The sequence below is a fragment of the Plodia interpunctella genome, chromosome 28 (assembly GCF_027563975.2).
Source record: "Plodia interpunctella isolate USDA-ARS_2022_Savannah chromosome 28, ilPloInte3.2, whole genome shotgun sequence".
NCBI lineage: Eukaryota > Metazoa > Arthropoda > Insecta > Lepidoptera > Pyralidae > Plodia > Plodia interpunctella.
In genome coordinates, this window is record NC_071321.1 from 4,216,030 (window position 1) to 4,242,847 (window position 26,818).

The 26,818-nt window shown below is 36.3% G+C and overlaps 1 protein-coding gene across 2 annotated transcripts in view; it reads right to left on the reverse strand.

Annotated features, from left to right (window-relative positions):
* Nucleotides 1–26,818, reverse strand: part of emp (epithelial membrane protein) — an 85,589-nt gene that overhangs the window by 39,654 nt on the left and 19,117 nt on the right. Inside the window, exon 2 of one of the 2 annotated variants that reach the window (XM_053766196.1) lies at nt 18,454–18,665. In XM_053766196.1, the coding sequence (XP_053622171.1) occupies nt 18,454–18,511 (58 nt within the window). In that variant the 5' untranslated portion in view covers nt 18,512–18,665. Of the gene's footprint in view, nt 1–7,104; nt 7,297–18,453; nt 18,666–26,818 lie in introns of those variants that run through there. The other variant, XM_053766197.2, reaches the window with a different exon arrangement.

Below are 26,818 nucleotides of genomic sequence, written 5' to 3' on the forward strand. Positions count from 1 at the left end.
ACTGACCTTTCCGCTTTGTAATGTTTACATAATATGAGACTTGCCATCGATTGACAATCGATTGGTTTCAATCACATCAGTTTGCAAACTTCGTTATTGTAGACAGTATTTTCTTTCCTCCGAAACGATATTTTTAAATGGTTCGGTATAAGAAATCTGTCTGTCTGTATGAACACTATATATATTACACGATGCGTACACGCTATGGGAAAAAGAGACAGTATGTGGACGTTTGTAACGTGCTACGTGTTTGAAATGCTTCTAGTCCACACTAAGTTAGCCAAATAGACACGCTAAGAATATTTTTTGCAATATAAGTTAAGTTGTAATAGTGTCAGTAGGCTATCATTCGGAAGTAACCATATTAATATATATGCGGAAATATGTATTACATAGTTATGTTCGCGTGCTAGACGAGAAATGAACCCAGTACCTTACCGGTACAAAATATAGAGGACACAGAGGAACAGCTCTAGAAATACTCTAGATTATGACCATAATCGTGGGGGTCGTAAGAGGCGACTAAGAAAAAAAAGCTTTACAACTGAAAGGACACAAAAGTATTCCCAAAGATTTTGGATGTCAGACAGACGGTCGTAAAAATCACAGCAAAATCTTCGAAACATTTCAACATTCAAGATTTTTAAGCGGACGTCAAGCGTTTATTTGACGACCTCGGTGGCGCAGTGGTAAAGTGCTTGCCTTTTGAGCTAGCTCAATCTATGTGATTTGTCCTAATATATTTTATATTTATATTTCATTTATTTATATATAAAACTAACGTAGTTTGCTAATTTGTCCCTTTCCAAGCAGTTCTTATTGTAAAATCCTTGTAACTCTGCGAATTGTTACTCTTAATTAATCAATTAATTAATCCTTGTAACTCTGTACATTAAGGATGCAATAATTTGAATTGAATTGAATTGTTTCTTCTTATATCTCAGAAAATACTTTGGACAAGTACTAAAGGTACTTTTTCACTGATGATTCTAAGATGCATTTACGAGGCATAAAATCTTAATTTAGTTCGGTGACCTATTGTGGAAATATAGCTGTTAGAATAGGCTATAGAATGATGAGCTTCTGAAAATCCTTGCACACGTAGTCACATACGTCGCGCAATCGAGCGCTAGAATAGTACGGCGTCGTGTGTGTATCCCTTAACTTCAGGTGGCTATTATCCCAACTAATATTATAAATGCGAAAGTAAGTTTGTTTGTTACCTCTTCACGCTCTATCTACTCAACCAATCTTCTTGAAATTTTGCATACATGCAGTTCGAATTATGGAGAAGAACATAGGTTATTTTTCATCCCAGAAAAAATAATTTAGTCGTGAGAAATTCACGCGGGCATAGCCGCAGGCAAAAGCATCAGCTTTGATTTGGATGTTTCATCAGAAACATTACATGATATGGGAAAAAGAGACAGCTTAAAGAAGTAACTTACTAACGTGTTTGTATGTTTCGTGGTGGTTCTTCTGTACTCTCGACATTCTATACTGTGATATAATAGTGTTGCGTTGTAAGATGGGTGTAAGAATTAGATTGAGTTTCTTAATGGCACTGAATGGCTGGTGGCGTAAGCGTTGGAAAAAATGTCAATCATACTTGCGGCGAACGAGGTGACAAACGAACTTACAATATTCTTTTCTTTTTCGAGTGTATTATGCCTATTGTAAGGGTTTCAGACGCTCGTGCGTCTGTTTGACCTTCACAGTTACTTTTCTCCAAAACTAGTAAACTCCTCACGATATTTACCATTTCAGGAAGCAAGTGGTGGTCAATGTAAACAGATATAAGACAGACACTAGTAGGATTCGAACCTGGGACCTGTCGATCCACAGACGGGGCGCTTAAATCATTACACCACCATCGTTTCACCGAATCTAAATAAAAGCTTGTTAAAATATCCCTATTTCTGTGCCTAAAATTTATCACAAGCTTAAAGTAATTATGTAAATAATCATTTATTACAGCTATAATTTTAATATAATTAATTATAAAAAAACGTACGTATATTACTTTAGTTGAGGCAATATATACAGAAATATATATATATATATATATATATATATATATAATATAACTTCGTATTATGGAGGTTAAATGAGCTGTCACATAATGTAAGCTTGTCATAATTTATTTGACATAACAATGATGCATTGAAATCTCGAATGGTGATATTTTTTTATCTTTATACAACTACCTACTGTATTAGTATAATAACTAACAAACCCTCACTCTCCGCAAAAGAGTACTTTATCACTAACCAAAGCACTATCAATACTGGTATAAATTTAAATCATAATAAAAAAGTCGCTTCCCGCAGTCTATCCCTCCATACGTGCGCTATATTACGTTTGCTGTGTCCTCCTATTTAACTTGTGAAGCGAGCGAGCGCTACAATTCTACATTTTTTGTATGTATGTGTGTTTGTAACGATAACTTTCGAACCGTTAGTCCGATTTTGATGAAATTTAAAAGGTATTTCGGATCTGCCAATTAATTTAAGTTCGCGGGGCAACAAAATCGTTTAAGCCGTTTTAGAAATATTGACAATTTTGTAAAAACTCATCATGTAACAATTCATAAAAAATCATATTGTGTTCGCGAGATCTAAGTTCGTGGCGAACAAATAGGTACTTAGTTAAGTTAAAGATCTTTAAGGGCGTGGGAAGGCGGCTATGATAATAAATAGGTTGTAATCTAGATAACATTAGTTGTATTCTGACAATATTAGTAAATTAAACTAATTTCTAAGTACACTAATACCTCTATATTTGATTAAACGTGCGTAAAACATGTCCAAATAACTCGTAATTCGTTTGTATATATTTATAATAAGATTGTCTATGCTTATTGTCTATGAACTTGAACTCGGGTTTACGAATCCATAGACAATCGCTGTGATGACAGTTGTAAACTGTTTTGGCTATGCTTTGCTATTGTCATGAGTTTCATTCGGCTTCTGGTTCCCGCCCTCAAATAGGACTAGTTCTTTGATGTTATACAAAGAAATAATAACCTAGATAGGTAACGTCAGCATTCCCAAAAAGGCGATTCGTTGGAAAATTTACTTTTTCAAAATGGTTTCATATTGTCCCTGACGCAATGTTACTTGCGTTATTTTTTTTTTTTGTTAACTCAAATGGGACAATTTGCGAAGGGGACGTTTAACGAAAGAGTCATTTTGCGAAAGGAACATTTTGCGTGAAACAGGGAAGAAGGCTGCAGGAGGCCGCTCGTAAAATGACTGCTAATTCTTCACTTAAAGTTCGGTGAAACGTTTGCCGATGGTGTGAATTCGACATAATATTCTTCGACATAATTTTTCTCACTCACGCGGGGTAGGCACAGGATTTTATACCTTCCATTTAACAATGTGACTTGCCATTTCACTCAACACTCACTCAACTCCCTTCTTATTCATAAATTCTTTAACGCAATCCATCTCTATTCTTATTCATAGTCGTATTCCTCATGGCCGAGGGTCGTGGTTGTTACGTGGAATTAAACACACACAATAACTTTCTTGGCATTTATTAATGGAGTGATTTGTCTTCTCTATTTCACACACAAGTTAATAAGAATCAACCAGTGTGCAGGTTTCCTCACGATGTTTCCCTTCACCGGAAGCATGTGGTGGACGATGAAAACAGAATATATGAGTCAGATTGGTATACAAACTCATGTGGCACGAGTAGAATTCGAATCTGGGACCTTTCAATCCACAGGCGGGATCCATCTCTATCAATTTCCTCTATTCTTCTACCATTTTGGCTTTTAGTCTACAACTTTTTATTTTAAATACTGGTAAAATTCCCTCTTGTTTTGCAGAAAAAAAATAACCTTGTGAAATTGTATTGTCATTCCAAGTTGACATACGAATTTGACGTCAATATTTATACTAAGCTTATCTTTATGCAAAATATTAACGCGTACGATAGCAAAAACTATTTGAATATTTAAACTTGTCAAAAATTATTGGTAATTTAATAATTGAACTGTCTAAATCCTTTGGTATAATAAAAGGAAGGCCGCGTCGCGTATGTCTGTATGAACGCGATAAACTGAAAAATTACAAGACTTTCGTATGGTTTTCACGAATATAATAATTTTATGGTTTTACCCGAGCGAAGCCGGGTCGGGCTGTTAATCTATAAGGTTATTATAAGACGCGTTTGTGAGTTTGTATGTTTGAGGCGGGTAATACCGAACCGATTTTAAAAATTCTTTCACCATTAGGAAGGTACATTGTCCAAGATTGCTATAGGCTATATTTTCTCAAAATTCCCACGGGAGCGAAGACCCGGGTAACATATAGTTCATAATAAAGATGGTGCAATAGGCACTGGCTATCCTTATAGCTTCTTATATCTTAATTAGCGGCTCGTCCCGGCTTCGCTCGTGTACAACCACAATAAATTATACACCTTAACCTTTCACTTTAATTACTCTATATATTAAGTCCTATATTGAAATAAGATTTTTAAGTTTGTTTCATAAATCCTTTTTCTTTTTTACGTCATATTCCTTTACCGCGCCAAGTGGGGCAAAATCCAGAGCTTATTTTATAGAATTATAGAAAATAATGACAGTCTCCATCTAGTGACTTAACATGTCACTATTAGATGGCGCAAGGAACTTGTATACAAACTGGAATGATTACGAATGACGAATGTCAAAATAATAACATTGACAACTGGATCTAATATTATAAAGATCACATTTCCACAATGTCCGCGTGCCAATACCTAAGGCTCCTGAAATTGGGCGCGAAATTTGCAGCCATCCAGCAGCAAACTGTTATTGTCGTATGCGAGAAAAAAAAGGGGCTACAAATATTAGAGCCAAATTTGGGAACGGCTTTGCCTATTTGTTAGCATTCTAGATTAGTATTATAAATTCTTTGGGCGATAGATAGCCGTAATAAGTCATTTCAGATGCTTTTATGAATAAAATCTAATACTAATTATAGCAATAACACCCGAGAAAGAAGAAAATATCTGTCTATAACATAATTAACCATCGATTGATTATAATGACCACACTATAGTGAGATCTTTCATACCGACGCGACTATATGTCTTTATTACTATGTTATAGCTATAAAACAATGTGATTTATGTGTAACCTTTTGCCCGCGAATCCATCGCGCGTGAATTTCCATAGCAACAGTTATTGACGACCTCGGTGGCGCAGTGGTAAAGTGCTTGCCTCTGAACCGAGAGGTCCCGGGTTCGAGCCCCGGTCGGCTCATGATGGAAAATGATCTTTTTCTGATTGGCCCCGGTCTTGGATGTTTATCTATATATGTATATGTTATAAAATATAGTATCGTTGAGTTAGTAACTTACTTTGGGGCTAGCTCAATCTGTGTGATTTGTCCTAATATATTTATTTATTTCTTTTTTCCCGATGAATTTGTATTTGTATCCGTACTCTTAGCTGAATGTGTGCCATATTTTTCTAAAAAGGACGATTGATAAATTGTTTAATTAACTTAATTGAGAAATAAATCGATTATCCTATAAGTAGTAACAATATAAATGGGAAAGTTTGTGAGGATGTATGTGTGTTAATTTTTCACGCAAAACCTACTGGACGGATTGCTACGAAACCTCTTTTTGCGTCGGTGGTTAATAAATAAATTAAATTCATACATTTATATAGATCCATATATCTCAACTTTGTTTCATTCATAATATATGACTGTTTAAGAGAATCAAAATTTGACAGTTTAAGTTCACTTGACGCGGTGGGTGGTTGTAAAAGTCATGTCAGATTCCTTTAGGCGACTAGCATAAAATCTATCAGCAGTGCTAGCAATTAACACACTCGGGAAGAAAGGAATAATAGTTATCTATATTTTTTTAAATACTCACGGCAAATAACATAATGCCGGCTCCACACTGTCGTCGAACAGTTCGCCAAACTTTGACGGATTCGATATACATTGCGGCAAATAAAAGCACTCATACTAACTACGCAATGATCACGCATTCGCGTCGGCGTGTGTCCGACAGTGTGGAGCTGGCATAAAGTACAGTCAACAGCACATCGAGTTACCCCGCATGAACCTCTATGTCATAGCGGCGTATATATGTAATAGCGGCGAGTTTGCAATTAATTTGGATAGGTTGATGTGCTCTTGACTGTAGTAAATAACAGCCGACGTAGGTTTTCGTGAATGTAATTGCAATTTGCTACCCAATACTGTCTAACCTTGAAACGATTATTATTGGGCAATTATATAAATTATAATAATTATGAAAACAAATGAAAAAGCGACAGTGAAGGTCTAGTTTCGGAAATATTTAAAGTCACGAGACATGAGAAAATCAAATCTACTGGTACATCCTACTAATATTATAAAGCGACAGTTTATGAGGATGTACATATACGCGTATGTGTGTTTGTTACTCTTTAACGCAAAATCTACTGGACGGATTGTTATGAAATTCGGTACACGGCTGGAATATAATCTGGAATAACACATAGGGTACTTTTTATCCTGAAATTTCCAAGGGAGCGAGTGCCCGGGGCGCAGCTAGTAGGATATAAGTATTATCTAAATCTAGGTACGTATTAAGATTGTGCGGCTGTAATATAATAAATAAAAACACTGAAAAGGAGACCCTCAAAAAAAATCTTCACGACTGTATAAAATACCTATCAATATCGACATTTCTATACTATAGTAAGTATCTTACTTAGACTTAAATTAAGTTAAAATCGTTTTGTTATATTTTAAAATATTTCATAACTACTTAAGTACTTAAATATATTCGAACTGATTTGTAGACGAAAGGAAAAGTTCGAATACTTATAAAGTTTCTGCACAACTTAAAAATATAACAATAATTCCTACATTACCAATAATCATATGGAAAAAATAGAAACAAAAAGAAGCAATTAAAAGTGATGTGTATTTATTTGTTTGCACACATAACTGAATCAGGTTAAATCTTAGCTATTCATGAAAAAATAAACCTCAATCACTGAAGCACGCATTACAGAAAAAAAAAAGAATTTAAAGGTCATTTCACAACTAGGACAGTAAACAAGCATGTACTGAAACATCAAAAAATGGCGAAACTCACTCGTTTTCCGATTCGCCCTCGCATATTCCACCATACGTTTGAAATTTACCATCGCCATTTTAGAAAAAAAAAAGGTATAGGAACTCACAACACTGACACTGAAAAACGCGGGAACTGTCAAAAAAAAATATGGAATCGGGTAAATAGCACGTTAAATCGCCATCTTGTATCGGCGGGCGCGAAGTGACTGGCCGCCGCGCGGTGGAGCGAATACGTTTTACTCATGAAATTTTTTTTAAACACCGAATTTGTGTTCCGTAAGAATAATAACTGATATTATAGGATTCGGTCGAGTGGAAAACCATTTTGGGTAAACATTTGTAATAGATAAATACCAAGATGGCGGACAAAGTATGGGGCTCAGAAAGCGTTAATATCTTTAGACGTTGAGAAATTTTAACAGCTCGCTGATAATGTGTGAAACTGCGTTCCGATCAAAAGAATCGAATTACGTGCTTTATGATATGAGAAATTATTTCCATTCTTTTCTTTATAGTATAGTATTTGACGACCTCGGTGGGGATGTGGTAAAGTGCTTGCCTCTAAACCGAGAGGTCCCGGGTTCGATCCCCGGTCGGTTCATGATGGAAAATGATCTTTTTCTGATTGGTCCGGGTCTTGGATGTTTATCTATATATGATTTGTCCTAATATATATTTATTTATATTTATTATAGTGGGTAAACGAGCATGTAGGTCGCCTGATGGTAAGCAACCCGAAAAGGGTCACTGGTGCGTTGACGTCTAGAATTTTTTTTATTGAATTGAATTAAATATTTTATTATGTACTTACAACCCTTTAGTTTACCACATATATTTTTCCTCTATGCCACTATGCCAATGTTTTATAGAGATGGAAGACAAATACTTTTACATAAGTAGTATAAAATAAAATGTATTTATTTCGAAACTTTACAAACATAACGGAGTTTGATGCAGTTTTCACTGTTATTTAGACATCATATTCATCAAAAACAGCATAATAGTTTAGCTGTGAAAGCTTAATAGACATATGGACAGACAGACTTTTCCATTTATTAGTATGGATATGGATTATATACACGTAACCATTCCTCAAGAATCACGTATGTATTGGTAAAAAGCATATAAAAATCTATCCGATAATTTTTGAGTTTATTGCATTCATACATACAAACAAGACAGACGAGACAGGGGGACTTCTTTTTATCATAATAAGTTTAGGTTATCAGAATCAGCAATGTAAAAAGTTTTAAGTATATTATCAAACTGCGGAATCCTATAGAATCGGAATCGAACAGCCAAGGTCGTAATTCAACATACATATATGTAAACAACTGTATGTAATGCAGTCCGCATTCAATACATAAAAAGAAATATTATCGTAGACCGGTAATATTATTGTTACTATCAGTCGAGCGAAGCGTGCCTTCATTTAAATTTAATTTCTATTATAATACAGGTTATTTGACATCCATTTTCATATGCCAGAAATCTATTCCACGATTTTAAAATTTATTTCAAAATAAATTTTATGCAGTTAAGTACATATTATCGTACATGTTCTATATATGTAATTTTAAAATTCTTTAGTTACTAGAAAAATATATCGAACTAACATTCAATATCCTTACATACCTATGATAAAACATAGTCCTTTGCCGCGTCTGTCTGTATGTCCGCGAAAAACTCAATAACTACTGCACGGATTTTCACGCGGTTTTCACCAATATATAGTTGACGACCTCGGTGGCGCAGTGGTAAAGTTCTTGCCACTGAACCGAGAGGTCCCGGGTTCGATCCCCGGTCGGGGTCATGATGGAAAATGATCTTTTTCTGATTGGCCCGGGTCTTGGATGTTTATCTATATATGTATATGTTATAAAAATATAGTATCATTGAGTTAGTATCCCATAACACAAGTCTCGAACTTACTTTGGGGCTAGCTCAATCTGTGTGATTTGTCCTAATATATATATATTATATATATATATTATTATATAGAGTGATTCTTGAGGACAGTTTAGGGGTATAATTTATTATGTTTTTATTCGAGCGAAGCCGGAACGGGTCGCTAGATAGTTATAAATAAAACTGATCATAATAAAACATGTTTTAATACGGTAACAAAAAATTAAAATTGTAAACTATTTAATAGACAAGTGATTTCTTTTGTATTATTATAAATAACTATTAATTATTATTATAAATACTCTTTGCTTTCCTCGTCTGTTTGTTATGTACAATGTTCATATTTTTAGTTATTTACCCTATAACCTAACCTGGAGTATCGGCTAGTTGCCAAGATTGTGTGCCATAAAACACACAATTGAGTCAGCCTCAAAGTGCAAAACTTGTGTTATGAGATACTGACTCAACGATACTATATTCTTTAACATATACTTAAAAGACAAACATCCAAGACCCAGGTCAATCTGAAAAATATTATGCCATCAAAAACATGCTCTAAAAACCCAAGTCCCGCAGCTGTGCCCCTAGATTTTCCATGTTGACCTGACCGGGGATCGAACCCGGGACGCGTAGCAGTCCGGTATGATGACCATTACAGGTCACGGACGGTCGTCGTACATGACATCCACGGAAGGATATGTAGTGGCTCTGTCTAGCCCGTAAGTAATAAAGACGTTGTCTGTATCAATTCATCCCTCTCTTATTCCTCCGGAAGTGACAGCTTTACGTCATCCACCATTTCCATTGAAACTGACAACACAAAAGAATATTATCCATTTGTCTGTCTGTTAATGTCAAAATCCAATTTGAACTGTCACTGTGTTTAATAAACATACTTAAATGTAGGTTTTAATTATAATTTTGACTTTGTAGGTTACGATGAAATGGAGATCTTAAAAAAATTAGATCTCGATCATATTTTAAATGCTTGAGTATTTTCTGGTTAAATTTTATCCTAAGACTTTACATATAGCTCTTGACCGCGGCTTCGCCCGCCCAACTTTGTAGGTACCTTTAATTATTTTTCTTTAATATATCTTATGGACATAGACGAGCTCGGTGGCGCAGTGGTAAAGTGCTTGCCTCTGAACCGAGAGGTCCCGGGTTCGATCGCCCGTTCGTCGATAGTCCCGGGGTCGGGTCATGATGAACAATGATCTTTTTCTGATTGGCCCGGGTCTTGGATGTGTTTGTTATAAAATATAACACAAGTCTCAAATTTACTTTGGGGCTATCTCAATCTGTGTGATTTGTCCCAAATATATTTATTTATTTAAAGTCCACTTATAGTTTTACTATACGTAATAGATAGATATAGATGGTCAACGTATAATGTACTACCTACCTACATAAATTACATACATACTTGTATATATGTAAACATAACATACGTATACTTCACATTATAATCTTATGTTTAGAATTCCAAATTCTTTATTCAAATTAGGATGATATACTTAAAACTTAAAACTCCCTCCTTATTGTCGTCGGGATTTAAAAAAAAAACAAAACTAAATCTACCGCCAATTACCAAGGCGCAGGTGAGGAAGAAGCGGCGCAACAAACTTCACTTTACATTATATAAAAGAAGTACTTTGTAAAAAGGCATATTACAAGTCTGATGATTATGTGAACGACAATAATGTCTGGCCCAAGCATGGTGCAGTATCCTCGTAACATATGTAATTGATTTATGACATTATTACGTACGTTTTGTACATTTGGCTTTTTATTTATGTTTATTTTTTTGTGTGACAATTTTCAATAATTTTATCAGAAATACAAAATTTTTTTTATTCAAATTTTTACATTTTTAATAATGATGTATATTCGTCCTCCTAATTTTTAATATATGCATAAGACCTATATTTGTTAATTGACGTCCTTGGAGAAAAGGCTGCGGTGAAGTTTGTTGCGCCGCTTCTTCTTCACCTGCGCTTTGAAAGTAAGGTAGTAGACTTAGTTTAAGTATTTTTTTGACGTCAATAAGTGATGTATATCATCCTGAATTTGAATTTGAATATACTATAAATTGAAGCGATGACTTCTGAACTTCGTGTATAGCAGCATTCGATTGCAAATAAACAGAACGACAGACGGCCAGACGTGACGTGACATGTGAAACTAAATAAAAAATTAATAATTTGAAATTATGTAAAAAAAACTTTACTTCTGTTTTTCTCCATAGATAAAATTACCTATATATTTTTCTCACAAGATTATTATAATATGTATTAAAATCAGACCACTGTGCTGGCTGTCCCGCTCACGCGCGCAGCGTTAGAGCGCGACGGAGAGCGAGAGAAAGTATTTTAAAAACTAGGTTAGTAAGCTGGCGTATGTAATTGTATAGTTCCGTAATGTGAATGTGTGACGTTTTTACCTGACTGTGGCCAAAAAGAAAGGTTTATGTACAGTAAACAACATGGACTTGCGGGATAGCACCAGTCCATATCGTCCCGTGGATGTAATCGAAATCAATTCAGAAATTAGATCTTCGCACAGACACTTTTTCACGTCACATTCTAAATTAAATTAGGACAAATCACACAGATTGAGCTAGCCCCAAAGTAAGTTCGAGACTTGTGTCACGAGAAACTAACTCAACGATGCTATTATTATAACAAATACATATATAGATAAACATCCAAGACCCGGGCCAATCAGAAAAAGATCATTATCCATAATGGCCCGACAGGGGATCGAACCCGGGACCTCTCGCTTCAGAGGCAAGCACTTCACCACTGCGCCACTTAAATGCGTCACTTTACCAAAGCTACAAACTATTAAATATTAACATTTCGGAACGACCACAGCTGAGAAATAATGCCGTAAATTTAACAGTGGCTGACTCACGCGTCAACTCGTGAACGGGTGCTGCCGGGGGGAACTTAAAAGAAATTAAAGTTTTTTTTTGTTTGGTTAATTATACATATATATAATAGGGACCAACACTGGTTGAATGAGTTTCTTTCGGCATTTCTTCTCAGCAGTGGTCGTTCCGAAATGCTAGTAGTTTGTAGCTTTGGTAAACATCATTTAATTTAGAATATGACGTGAAAAAGTGCCTGTGAAGGCCTAATTTCTGAATAAATGATTTGATTTTGTTGGTCCCTATCATGCCGTGTCGACTTTGATACATAAAAACTAGCTATGTTTAGTCAAAATTTCCAAATTAACGGTAAGTTTTTTTTTCTCCAAACCTGGGCTCCGGGGCGTCACAGCTAAGAGTGAAGACGACACGCAAAGATGACAGAGAGACACACACATAGTCAGAAACGTAAAATACAAAAACTAAATGTAAATCGGTTCATCCGTTTGGGAGCTACGATGACACAGACTGATACACAGACACATAAACTTATAACACCCCTCTTTTTGTGTTGGGGCGTTTAAAAAAATACATAGATAGGTGGTATACTCGAAAAACCTCAGTGTTGTTAAAATATTGACAAGAAAAACATTGACTTTTACATATTATTACAAAAGCACGTCCAAATGGATTCCAGTGAAGTATCCGCTAAAAATGGCTATTTGTGACACATTGTTGTTTCGGAAAACGACACGCAAAGATGACAGAGAGATACACAGTCACAAACGTAAAATACAGTCGAAGCGCATGCGCTGTCTTGCGGTTATTTACCCAAATTACGTAGGGAACAAATGTCTGTCTGTGCCGCTCCCGCCCGGCCCTGGCTGAAGGCAAACCCAAGAAGTGCTGGCTTGATGTCGTCGAGGATGATATCGTGACAATGGTCTGACAACTAGGGATGCCGACGACCATGCGAAGTGGAGACGAAAAAGTAGGTTAGCGGACCCTGTGCTCCGACGCTCAACGGCTGAGGAAAACACCGCGAACACGCTCAGATTAGAGAGACTTGTCGGGTAATCTATACTAATATTAGGAAGAGAAAAGATTTGTGGTTTTGATTGTTATTGACAGTCAAAAACTCGAAAACTACTGGGCCGATTTTAGTGAAATTTGGCACAGATATAGATGGAACCTTCGGGAGTAACATAGGCTACTTCTTTATTATGATTTTGCCCGAGCGAAGCCGGGACAGGCCGCTAGTAACATTCATAAATCGCCTATGTTATGTTATAACATGCGTGCGTTGAAAGCCATGCTTGTCCTCACTTGCCCAACTGTTACAAACATTGCCAAACACAAGGCCGAGTGTGTTACATTATTTTAAAGACTATCTTTTTAACGCAGGTATATATACATATCATATAATGTGCAGATACTATTTGCTAGTTGAAGAGAAAATTCCCTGTTAACATATTTTTCAGTTTATATATGTTTTTTTTTTAATAAATATATTAGGACAAATCACACAGATTGAGCTAGCCCCAAAGTAAGTTCGAGACTTGTGTTATGGGATACTAACTCAACGATACTATATTTTATAACAAATATATAGATAAACATCCAAGACCCGGGCCAATCAGAAAAAGATAATTTTCCATCATGACCCGACCGGCGATCGAACCCGCGACCTCTTCAGATGTAAGCACTCTACCACTGCGCCACCGAGGTCGTCAAAGATGGCCCTGCTGTACATAAAAACGTAAGTTTCTTTTAATAATTACACGGGTGACGAGTTAGTTCATAATAAAAGGAAAGGGATCGGACCGGAATGACGAATTTTATTACAGTGGATCAAACCGGTCTCCATTTCGGCCGTGTAATTAAGCATATGTGGTAATGGTCCGCTAAAAAAAAATAAATGTTGTACTGCCAATATGGCTAAGTAGAGAAAATATCTTTTTCCAGTAAACAAGGTTATTTGTTAGACGAATTAAAAAAAAAACGACTTTTAATATTAATTTGGCTATAACTTTTGAACGGCTGAACGGATTTTCATAAAACTAAGGCCAAGAACGCTCAGGATAAAATTATCTATGACACAATAAAAAACAAAACAAAAATCGGTTCATCCGTTTGGGAGCTACGATGCCACAGACAGATACACAGATAGACAGACACGTCAAACTTATAACACCCCTCTTTTTGCGTCGGCGTTTAAAAAAATACATAGATATACACGAAAAACCTTAGTGTTGTTAAAATATTGACAAGAAAAACATTAGACTTCGGCATATGATTACAAATGCAGGATGTCCAAATGGATTCTAGTGAAATATCCGCTAAAAATGGCTGTTTGTGATCCCTACATTGTTGTTTCACATAGACAAGTTGTGGACACAGGATATGATGGCGCGACCTTCTAACATTGAGGACAATCGACGCAAGGAATATAATCATGAAGTAGATGGTTGATGTCAAAAACTTATATAATTACTAGCTGCGCCCCGGGGCTTCACTCTCGTGGGAATTTGGGTATAAAAAGTACCCTATGTGTTATTCCAGGTTATATTCCATCCGTGTACCAAGTTTCATAACAATCGGTCCAGTAGATTTTGCGTGAAAGAGTAACAAACATACATACACACAAACTTTCGCATTTATAATATTAGCAGGAAGTATGATTATACTTAAAACGAAGTCTACTGCCTACTTCTAAAATCCAACTGAACTTTGATAGTCGGCAATCGTATCAGATTTATATAGTCGCCTAAAGGCACTGACACGACATTAATAGCGAGTGCCACGGTCATCAGCCCGGGGTCAGCGTAAAAATCCTTTAAGATTTTGAAGATTCAGATGCCGTGATTTTGTGACAACCGGCCGTCTGCCTGACGTCAACCCTTGCCAATCAGCTGTCAAGGCTGTGTGTCCCTTAGTCGCCTCGTACGACATCCACGGGTGGATATGTAGTGGCCCTATTCTAGGGCGGGACCACACGCCACGCGAGTCTAGAGACTAAATCTAGCTTTGGTCTACTGGAGACTTATTCCGGTAAGTTTGTGGTTATATGTTTTTAAATACATATTCATGAGTTTGTCGATTCAGCTAGTTTAAACAAAATATGTGTGCTGTGATTTTATAACCGAGACCGCCTGCCGTCAACCCCATGGGAATGCAATGGTTGCAATTTATGTATTTTTTCCTATATCAGCATAGTATCTCTTCATAGTCGTATTCCTGGCCGAGGGTCGTGGTTATTACGTGGAATGAAACACACACAAAAACTTTCTTGGCATTATTAATGGAGTGGTTCGCCATTGCCTTCTCCATTTCACACACAAGTTAATAATAGTCAACCAGTGTGCAGGTTTCCTCGCGATGTTTTTCCTTCACCGGAAGCATGTGGTGGTCGATGAAAACTATTCATAGGTCAGATTGGTATATACAAACTCATGTGGCACGAGTGGGATTCGAACCTGGGACCTTTCGATCCACAGGCGGGCGTCTTAACCGTTACACCACCACCGCTTATAAGTATTCAGCATAGTATGATTATAGGTCATCTGAAAGTACTCTGTAGGTTTTGATCCCTTTGTGAAATCGCAAAATGCGCTCATTTTGTGTAGAATAAATTACAAATATAACTTTATATCTGTGATGTAACTATAAAATATCAATTTTCAGATTTTTTCCTATATCAGTAGGGTACGAATTATCGATCGTTTGCTTACAAGCTTTTATACACTTTCACCTGTCCCGTCTTAAGTTACCATTTGATCGAAATTTCCCACGTCGCTTCAGTTTTGATGACAATCGGCTCCAAACGAGGGAACTCCCCAACCGTTTACAGCACGGACGGGTGTTTTGTCAGGCGTTAAATGCCACAATATATCTCTGATGATAATGAAAGATTATGGCAAAAATTACATTTTTTTGTAAAAAAAAAAAGTTTTTATCAATCTTTCATGAGAACAATATCGACTAGACGCCTAATCGTGACATTTTAATAATATGCCAGCGCCACACTGACGTCAAACAGTTCGTCAAACTTTGGCGGATTCCGTTTACATTGCTGGTTTTTCATTGCGGTAACAAAAAGCCCTCATACTAACTACGCAATGTTCGCGCATTCGCGTCGGCGTGTGTCCGAGTTCGGCGTCAGTGTGGAGCTGGCAGTAGACATCAACGCGTTTCGTCTGACCTTTTTGAAAATACGTTTTAAATTTTCGCTAAAAAAAGAAATAAGAAAAGTTAACTATACTTCTTTAAGTAATTCGTTGTTTTTATTTTATTTGTACTTACTGTTTGATTTAACATTTTAAATAAAATTATAATCATAAATAATAAAGAGATTCAAAGCTCGTCGCCGCTTGGAAGGGTTCCAAGAAGGCTGGCAGCATTACCCCTCTGAACAGCTATGGCAATCCTCTGTGCCAAGTCACTTGTACTTGTGTTTCGTGCACTTCTATTTTCTTCACAATGCACGTTTACCTTACGATACCTTACTTTGTTCGTTCAATTGTTTCATTTCAAAATACATGGGTCGACTGGAAGAAATCCATTTCTGGGATAAATCCGTCTTTGTACACGTCCCTTACTTTATGTTACTGCTTTATCTATATGTGTTTTCTTCGTGCAATAAAGAGTTTACGAATACAAACTATAAAATTTAAATTAGAAAAAACATTAGAAAATCCCAAAAACAAGATGGCGGGACGACATCGACAAATGTCTACCTGGATGGCCAGAACTTGCTATGGAGAGACATGAGTGGTAAAATAGGGGGGAGGCCTTTGCCCAGCAGTGGGACAGGCTAGATAAAAAAAACATGAGGTGGCGCTGGTGTGCAGGCAGTCGGCAGTAATCGCCATATGCAAACTTGTAAAAAAAAATCCATCCAGCAACGTGACAATTCTCAGAAATTTGCGCAACGAACTGAACAATAGATTTTAATTTTTCCTGTTTATCTATACTAATAACGAGTCAATTCCTTACATATTATAAAACAAAGTCCTTTGCAGCGTGTCTATCTGTTTGCGATAAATTCGAAAATTACTGCACCAATAAGAAACTTGTACTTTTATACGTACTTGATGCAATTAATGCCGAACACGACCTTTGATTTTAAAGGTCACTCTTATAGTTAACTTTTACGGTAATTTTGGAGTGACGTCACTATTTAAGAGTCAAAAATCATTCCAAATATATTTTAATGAGACTTAAAAATTAGTAAATCACGTGATTAGCAAAATTGTTCAATTAAAGTAATATGAACTTAATAGTTATTTAAACTAGATTTGATGAAAGGTAACCCTATGTCCTTCTCTGTACTTCAAACTATGTATCCAAAATTTGAAAAAGATTGGTTGAGTAGATAGAGCGTGAAGAGGTAACAAACAAACTTACTTTCGCGTTTATAATATCAGTTAGGATTAGTGTTACAAATAGATACTCCTAACGCTTGTTAATTCCTTTGCCATTTCTTAAAAATATATATACTTATGTCATCTGTCATTTTTTTCATTGTCAAAAAAGTGTGTGTCATTTCAATACAAAAGACTTGGCTGTATGGGCTAGTACCCTTTGCCTCCTCAATAAAACGAGGGAATAAACAAAAAAAAAAAAGTGTGTGTCACTTTTTTTGATAGAAGAGGCGAAATCAAATTTGTTTTGATATTTGATACCAATAAAAAATACATTTGTGTTTCTCCGATTCGTTTTCTATCCTGAAAACCCCCTTTATTTGAGCAGATAGTATCCTATCTGCTAAAATAAAGGGGGTTTTCAGGGCGACTTTATCGCGCAGTATCCGGACACATTAGATTTGTAAATTTTAATATTATATTTGTATGAAAAATCGTCAAAAGGAATTATATTCCATAGAGGATATAGGTAGGTACCTAGTTGTATTTTAATGCAGAAACATTATTACGTATTTATCATACGGGGTAGACAGAGCCAAGAGTTGTAAAACTCGAAGGCTACGTTTGGCTGTATGATGGGCTGGTCGACGGAATTGAGGTTGCTTGCCCATCGCCTATGAGAATAATCTTTAGGTTGCCCTTGATTGACTTTAACAATTTGCGCGGGAGGAGCATCAGCTGGCACATTCTATGCTTTTATTTCGCAACGAGACTTTTTTATTTTCTTTATCTATACTATTATTATAAAGAGGGCGTTTGTGAGTTTGTATGCTTGAGTCCGGTGATCTCCGAAACTATCGGACCGATTTCAAAAATTCTTTCGCCATTAGAAAGGCACATTATCCAAGATTGATATAGGCTATATTTTATCTCAAAATTCCCACGGGAGCGAAGCCCCGGGCAACATCTACTTTTTTTTATACATTTATAGGTTATATTTTTGAGTTGCGTGATTAAGCAATAATACCCTCGTTCCCATTAGAACTGTCGCAATAATAAATATAAATAACAATAATAAACAATAAATTATTTTATTTCATAGAACAAAACAGCTATACAGCCATAGGCGGACCACAGATTGCAAAGTGCAACCACCTCACAGCCAGTCACACAAGAAATTCCATACACATAATAAAAAATAAAACATATAGGTAATCTTACTTACACCATTTCCTCAAGAAGGCGCTTGTCAACTTCGCACACAACTTGTCACGGCCTTGCATTATTACTGTCACAGACACAGCACTATTAAAAAAAAAACAAATCTGACACTATTTTTTTTTTTTTTATATATTTTTAAAACATCACAGTTTCAACATGCATTTGCGCGGGACGGCTGCGGCGTTGGATCGACGCGCGTTGACTGCCCGCTGTTGCCTGTGGACAAAACAACATTGAATAATTATTATATTTTAATTGCCTTTGGGAATTCAATGGTTGTTAATGTTGATATTATTAGGTGAATCGATTAGATTAGGGCGCTGATTTGTACAACGTCAAATAAATATAAAATGTTGTGGACGCAATTGTATGAACATAAAAAATGTTCGCGCACTTTGTATATACATTTTATCGACAATCTATAAGTACGTACGTACGTATGTATAATAAAACTGTGAGTGTGCTATGTTTGTACATAAGAGATATCAAAGAAAAATAATTACGGGGCTAGTAGAAGCCAAAACAATTTTTTTTATGTTTGTATGTTTGTTCGCGCATCAGCAAAAACTACTGCACAGACATTTTTGCAGTCATATAGCGGAAGGTCTAACTTAAAATCTGTTATAGGTACCATCGCGATACGTTGCTTAGAACTCGAGATATCGACAAAGTTATGAGCGGACGCATGTAATAAACGCGGGAGAAGCCGCGGGCAAAAACTAGTATTGTCAATATTATCATTATTATAGCTTTAAACTACTAGTATTTAATAATAATTTCTTAAAATTTTGAAGATTCGGCGGTGATTATACTAACGCCCGCCTGCGTGACGTCATCGCTTGGAAATTGTGTTGCCCGACAGCTGACAGAAGGCCATGTGTCCCTCAATCGCCTTGTACGATATCCACTGGAGGATATTCAGTGATCTTATTCTAGATTGAAACTATTACACAATTACGTCATTAATTACGTATACACTTCAAAATCTAAAATGAAAAACGCATAAACTTGCGGGAAAGTTTTGATACAAAGAAACTAATTACAATAAAAACTCATTTTAATACCGCTGTTTATTTATTAGATTAATAAGCAATGGAATTATATTATCAAGCAACCAGTTTATAAACCAAATTTATCCTTTATGAAGATATTTATAACATACTTAAATTATAATAAAAACATGGTATCAATAATAGATACAGAGACGAATAAAATATAGTTTGCAAAAAATCATTCTCTAGTAGGTATTCTTCTTCATAGTCGTATTCCTCATGGCTGAGGGTCGTGGTCATTACGTGGAATGAAACACACACACAACAACTTTCTTGGCATTATTAATGGAGTGGTTTGGCATTGCCTTCTCCATTTCACACACAAGTTGATAATAATCAACCTGTGTGCAGGTTTCCTCACGATGTTTCCCTTCACCGGAAGCAAGTGGTGGTCGATGAAAACTACTATACATGAGTTACATTTTTATACAAACTCATGTGGCACGAGTAGGATTCGAACCTGGGACCTTTCGATCCACAGGCGGGCGTCTTAACCGTTACACCACCACCGCTAGTAGGTTTACTGACGCTGATAATTAAGTGTTATTGCTAACACTGGTGTCATTTTACTCAAGTCGCCTAGAGGTATATGACACGATTTTATTTTTACGACCTACCTACCGCCATCTAGCGGCAGGTAGTCGGATACACACTAGTGAACTAATTTGTCCGATGTGCTAGTATACTAATATTATCGTGCTAATAAATTATACAATGGGAAAGTTTGTGAGGATGTATTATGTTTGTTAGTCATTCACGCAAAATCTACTCGACGGATTTATATGAAATTTGGTACACGGGTAGAATATAACCTGGACTAACACATAGGGTTTTTATCCCGATATCCCAATGGGAGCGAAGCCTCGGGGCGAAGTTAGTAAATGAGAAATTTATTGACACTTATCACGTTCTTTCACACAAAATCTACTGAACTGAAATTTCAATTGAATTTCATATACGTGTAAAATATAACTGGTACTTTTTATTGCGTTGAACGAATAGGAACGAAGCCGCGGGACACAGACAGCTTGTAAAAATATAAATAGTTACCTATAGGCATAGGAATTATATGAAAAATCATTTTGCTATATATATTGTAAGAAATACATCCTTACATATTATAAAACGAACTCTACCGCGTCTGTCTGTCTGTTCGCGATAAAATCAAAAACTACTGCACGGATTTTTTTTTTGTTTTCACCAATAGATAGAGTGGTAGGTATATTAGGACCAATCACATAGATTGAGCTAGCCCCAAAGTAAGTTCGAGACTCGTGTTATGGGATACTAACTCAACGATACTATATTTTATAACAAATACATATATAGATAAACATCCAAGACCCGGGCCAATCAGAAATAGATCATTTTCCATCATGACCCGACCGGGGTCGAACCCGGGACCTCTCGGTTCAGAGGCAAGCACGTTACCACTGCGCCACCGAGGTCGTCAAGATTCCCGAGGGTATATTTTATTATGTTTTTAACTGAGCGAAGTCGAAACGTGCCGCTATATCAACATAAAAAAGGAAAACAAACGTAAAACAAAACGCAGACAACACTACCTATACCTGTTGCATTTTATTGTTTCCATTAACGCATATGCAGCGCAGGGGACTAAACAAAAATGGAGTTCTTAAAACCCTAACACTTTTTAGAATTTCAGTATGTATTTGTATTATGTATTTTTACATTGTCTAAGCGCTACGTTGAATGGCATTAAGACGCCCGCCTGTGGATCCAAAGGTCCCAGGTTAGAATCCTACTCGTGCCACATGAGTTTGTATACCAATCTGACTCATGTATAGTAGTTTTCATCGTCCACCACTTGCTTCCGGTGAAGGAAAAACATCGCGAGGAAACCTGCACACTGGTTGATCTTATTAACATGTGTGTGAAATGGAGAAGGCAATGGCGATCCACTCCATTAATAATGCCAAGAAAGTTGTTGTGTGTGTTTCATACCACGTAATGACCACGACCCTCAGCCATGAGGAATACGACTATGAAGAGAATAGGGAATGGCAGTGGATTGTGACGCCGCAAAGTATATATAAAAGATAATTTTGAGACTTCAGTAGATCATCGTCATTATTTAATAACGTCGTTGTAGTATGTGGAGTTTCTTCCATCTCTTTCTATCCTCAGCCGTTGTTTTGTCCTCCCTGTACGACATCAATCTTGCTGTCCCCTTTATTTGGTCCATCCGTGGGAAGGCTATTGTTGCCTATCAGCTGTCTAGGTTGTGTGTCCTTAGTCGCCTCGTACGGCATCCCCGGGAGGATATAGCGTGGTCTTATACTAGGGCGGAACCACACGCCACCCCGTATGACATTCACATAAAAAAATATAAAATTTTAAGGCTGATATATTACAAGCGGCGGTCTGCTTGATGTCAACTCTCTTGGGAATACTATTGTTACCAATCAGCTATAGGTGCCTTTAGTTAGTCATACGATATCGACAAGAACATGTGTAGTGGTCATAGAGGAACCACACGCCGCGGTACAATTGGAAAGCCACCGACACGCGATTATAACTTTATGTGAGAATCGACACCCAGATTCTTAGGAACCGATTAGTTTGACAAACATCCTTCGCACATTAATTTCGGAGAACTGCATTGTAATGGATGAACAGACGGACATAAATCGAAGTCACTTTTCGGCTTAGCCATAAATATGCCTATTAAAGAAGATTAATTGTTAACTATGTACAATTGTTTCTTTATCGATTATACCAAAAACATGATCCTTGAAAACATACTATTTTTTGGGTAGTGGAGTAGAAAATGCGTTTTTTAATTGCACTATAATAACATGCTAATAAAGACCTCCACTAAAGAGAGAAAATACAGAGGTCGTAAATCTATACTATTACTATAAAGAGCTAACAGTTTGTATGTTTGAGGCGGATAATCTTCGAAACTACTGAACCGATTTCAAAATTTCTTTCACCATTAGAAAGGTACATTATCAAAGATTGTTATAGGCTATGGTTTATCTCAAAATTCCCACGGGAGCGAAGCCCCGAGCAACATTCCATTAGTAATAGAATGGTATACTAGAGACTGTGAAAGAAAAAATTAAGATAAATCACTCATTGAGAACTTGGCTTGAAGGAAATCGCCAGTCCAGAAAAGACCAATGGAAATTTTGATGAGGCCTATATCGAAGTCACAAGGTGTGTGACAAAATAATGTTTATACCAAAAGCAAAATTACAGTAATGTTTCAATTTATTATGTCATGTTATGTCTGTTTCTTATTATATACTTATGTTCTTTCTTAGTCTATCAAACTCCTTTGTACCTAATATTCTCTGTAAGCACATGTTTGGATTACAGCCTGTTTTCTTTGTATTTTATCTTTATGAATATTTTATAATTGTTGTAATCTGTTTTGTGCGTGAATAAATAAATAAATGAATGAATAAATATTTAAGAAATACAGCAGTTTTAACGTGTCACCAAACTGTCCACAATTTGAACGCATTGTCTTATTTCATTTTTGTTTTTTTTTTAACTATTCAATCAATCTATTTACCAGAAACGAATTGAGACTTCCAATAGAACTTTTATGAACATTCTAGAAACTTCAAATAACTTTAAAAGTACAATAAAAAAAATATTGATAAAAATTTTACAAAGCTATTAGTGAACATGCACATAGGAAAGATAAAAGATTGACTTTTTAACCCCCGAAGCAAAAAGAGGGGTGTTATAAATTTAATATGTCTGTGCATCTGTCTGTGGCATCGTAGCTTCGGGTGTTATAAGTTTAACGTGTTCTTAGCCATGTTTCGTGAAAATCGGTTCAGCCGTTCAAAAGTTGGCAGCGAAATGAATATTGTAAGTCGGGGTTGTTTTTTTTAATTTGTCTAATAAATAATAAATAAATAAAAATTAAATAGTCATTTATTCCAGTAATCTTGGTTACAATATAAAGCTGGGACTTCCCAGAGAGTAATCTAATGATTCTCGTGATGGGAATGGTTAATAAACTTGTTTTAATAGATAGAGTGATTCCAGAGGAAGGTATCTATGTAACATGCATAATATTGCAACCGTGCGAAGCCGGGGGGGGGGGTCGATAGTAAATAATTAAAGCAAGAAACAGATCAGTGAATTATTATAGTAAAAACTGTAGTTGTTAATCTTCTAACCGCTAAATCCTTGAGCCCTATAAGAAGGTTATTACGCAACGACTTAACCTCAAGACAGTATTGATTCAACTGACTTTAAAATGTTTAGTTTTATTTAAAACTGGATTGTTGCCGCGGCTTCACCCGCGTGAATTTCCCTCGAACACAGCACTTTTCACCGGAAGGTAGTCTTCTATCGGAAGGTACCTTCTCCGTACTCTTAACTATGTGTATAAATAACCAGATGTTGCCCGGGACTTCGCTCCCGTGAGAATTTTGAGATCAAATATAGCCTATAGCAATCTTGGATAATGCACCTATGTAATGGTTAAAGAATTTTTGAAATCGGTTCGATAGTTTCGGAGATTACCCGCCTAAAACATACAAATTCCCAAACGCTTCCCTCTATATAGTAATAGTACTGTAATGCATTCATTCCTTCATTGCATTTTAAAAACGACTTTATTTCATTTCGAACGAAGAACAGAAAGACCAACAAGAATTTATTTGATGTAAGTATGTTTTGTACGCAGTCAGCCCCCACCAGAGCTGAATAAGAATAACCTGTGTGTAACGAAAATATTAAATGTTAACTGATAATATTTTTTAAATTAATAAGCGATCCCAATCGCAACAGTGAAACTCAGATTCTAAGCAACGTATCGCTATGTAACCTATAACGGATTTTAAGTTTGACCTACCGCTACACAATTGCAAAAACATAAAATTCCATTCAGTACATTTTGCGTGATGTGCAGATGATTTGCATCATATATCTATCTAATTACATCGTGCAAAGATTTATAAAAATGATATATTTAAAATACATGTTCATTGCAATACTAAAGACATACATTTATATGTAATTCCTTCACATACACATGTTATATGCGTCAATTGCGTCATAGTATCAAACTCGTTTTACATAGGTACTCATATACGATCTTGATCGACGCAAAAAGAGGGGTGTTATAAATTTGACCGCTATATGTGACAATCCCGTCTGTCTGTACGTGGCACCGTAGCTCATCAACGGGTGAACCTATATGGATGGGGGTTTTTGTTTTATTTGTTAGCTAATTTTTATGCGGTGGTTCTTAGATATCAAAAGCCGTTCAAAGTAGTTGTTGTAGCGTAATGAATATTGAATGTCGGGGTTTTTTTTAATTTGTCTAACAAATTAACTTGTTAACTTAACTAGTTATCGCAACCGCACGGCCGCGCATGCGCGTTTCTCATCTTATCATAAAAATCCTGCTAATATTATAAATGCGAAAGTTTGTGAGGATGTATGTATTTTTGTTACTATTTCACGCAAAATCTACTGCACGGATCGTTATGAAATTTGGTACACGGGTAGAATATAACCTAACAATAACACATACGGTACTTTTTATCCCGAAATTCCCACGGGAGCGAAGCCCCGAGGCGCAGCTAGTGTAATCTGAAATATTATTATAAAAATCAGGAATAACCGAAAACGTTATGTGTATGTTAACATTATATGTTATGTAACAGTTAGAAATGTTAGGTAATTCTTTTAAAACAGTACAATGTGCTATGAAACACTCCTATGTACTACATTGAAAGTATACAAACTTATTCAAATATTCATGGCTTTATGGTATGGCCGTCTCTACTTTTTCACGCATCACGCAAAACTATTAGATGGAATTTGATGCGGTTTAGCGGATGCGGATAGTTTAACCTAAAATCTGGTACAGGTTTAATCGCGATACGTTGCTTAGAACCCGAGATATTGACAATAATAATAATACCTAAGCAATAAAATGACAGAGATTTTACTTTGATTCCTTGTATGGAAGGGAAATTCACGCGGGCGTAGCCGCGGACAAATGCTAAGGAAATACATGAAAAAGCGCTAACTTTTGTCCCTCATCACCAACATTCAAAAACATATTGATTTTGCCTCAATTAGTCCTATAAAGACTCCCACTTTCTTTATCTCCTATTAGCGGCCCGTCCCGGCTTTGCTCGGGTGAAAACCATAATGAATTATACACCTAAACCTTCCTCAGAAATCACTCTATCTATTAAAAAAACCCGCATCAAAATCCGTTGCGTAGTTTTAAAGATCTAAGCATATATAGGGACATAGCCGCAAGCGACTTTGTTTTATATTAATATAGTGATGTAGTGATACGAGTATGTATTGTACGAGCAAAATGTCTTTAGCTATCTACGTTTCAAGGTCTACCGTATTGCCATCACATAACATAACACCAGCCTGTTTTAGTTGGTTAACTGTCATATTAGTCAACCTGTGACTATTTACATAAACTATTTGCGCAAACTGCGCTTGTGAAAGTGAACTCAATTATATACACACAGCCAAGTCCACGCTAAAATCAACACTATCTCCCCACGGTTAGAGTCTAAATTAAATTCGCCAGTAAAAAAAATTAAGTTTTAATTATGCCAATCGAAAATAGACTCTTTGGCAATTGATTCAGAGTTGAGAATGCAAACGGTTCGGTTATTAAGTCATAGATTATTTAATACAGTGATTAAAATAACAAATTCTATCTGGCTTTAGTTACCTATTTTAGATGTTTTAAGATGCTGTGTGTGATTTATAAAGCGAATCGACAAATTACGCAGAGAACAAATGTCTGTCTATGCCGCTCCCGCCCGGCCCTGGCTGACGGCAAACCCAAGAAGTGCTGGCTTGATGTCGTCGAGGATGATATTCGTGACAATGGTCTGGACAACTAGGGACGCCGACCGTGCGAAGTGGGTTAGCGGACCCTGGGCGAAGCTCAACTGCTGAGGAAGTAACCGGGACAACGTTCAGATGTAACAGAGTATTATAAAACGAATATTTAAAAAAAATTACTTAGTTTCACCTTCGTCTTCTGTCTCAAATTGAATAGATCACACAGAGTTAGTCCCAAAGTAAGTTCGAGACTTGTGTTATGGGATTGTAATTCAACGATACTATATTCTATAACATAATATAGATAAACATCCAAGACCCAGGTCAATCTGACCATCTTGACCTGGACCGGGATTCGAACCCGAGTACTCCAGTGCAGTAGTCCGGTATGGTCATACCATTAATGGCTATGGAGGTCGACAGCCAATGTCAACATATAGTATCTCTGGACTGTTTATAGGTACCAAATTTTATAAAACATGTAAACTGCTAGCAAAT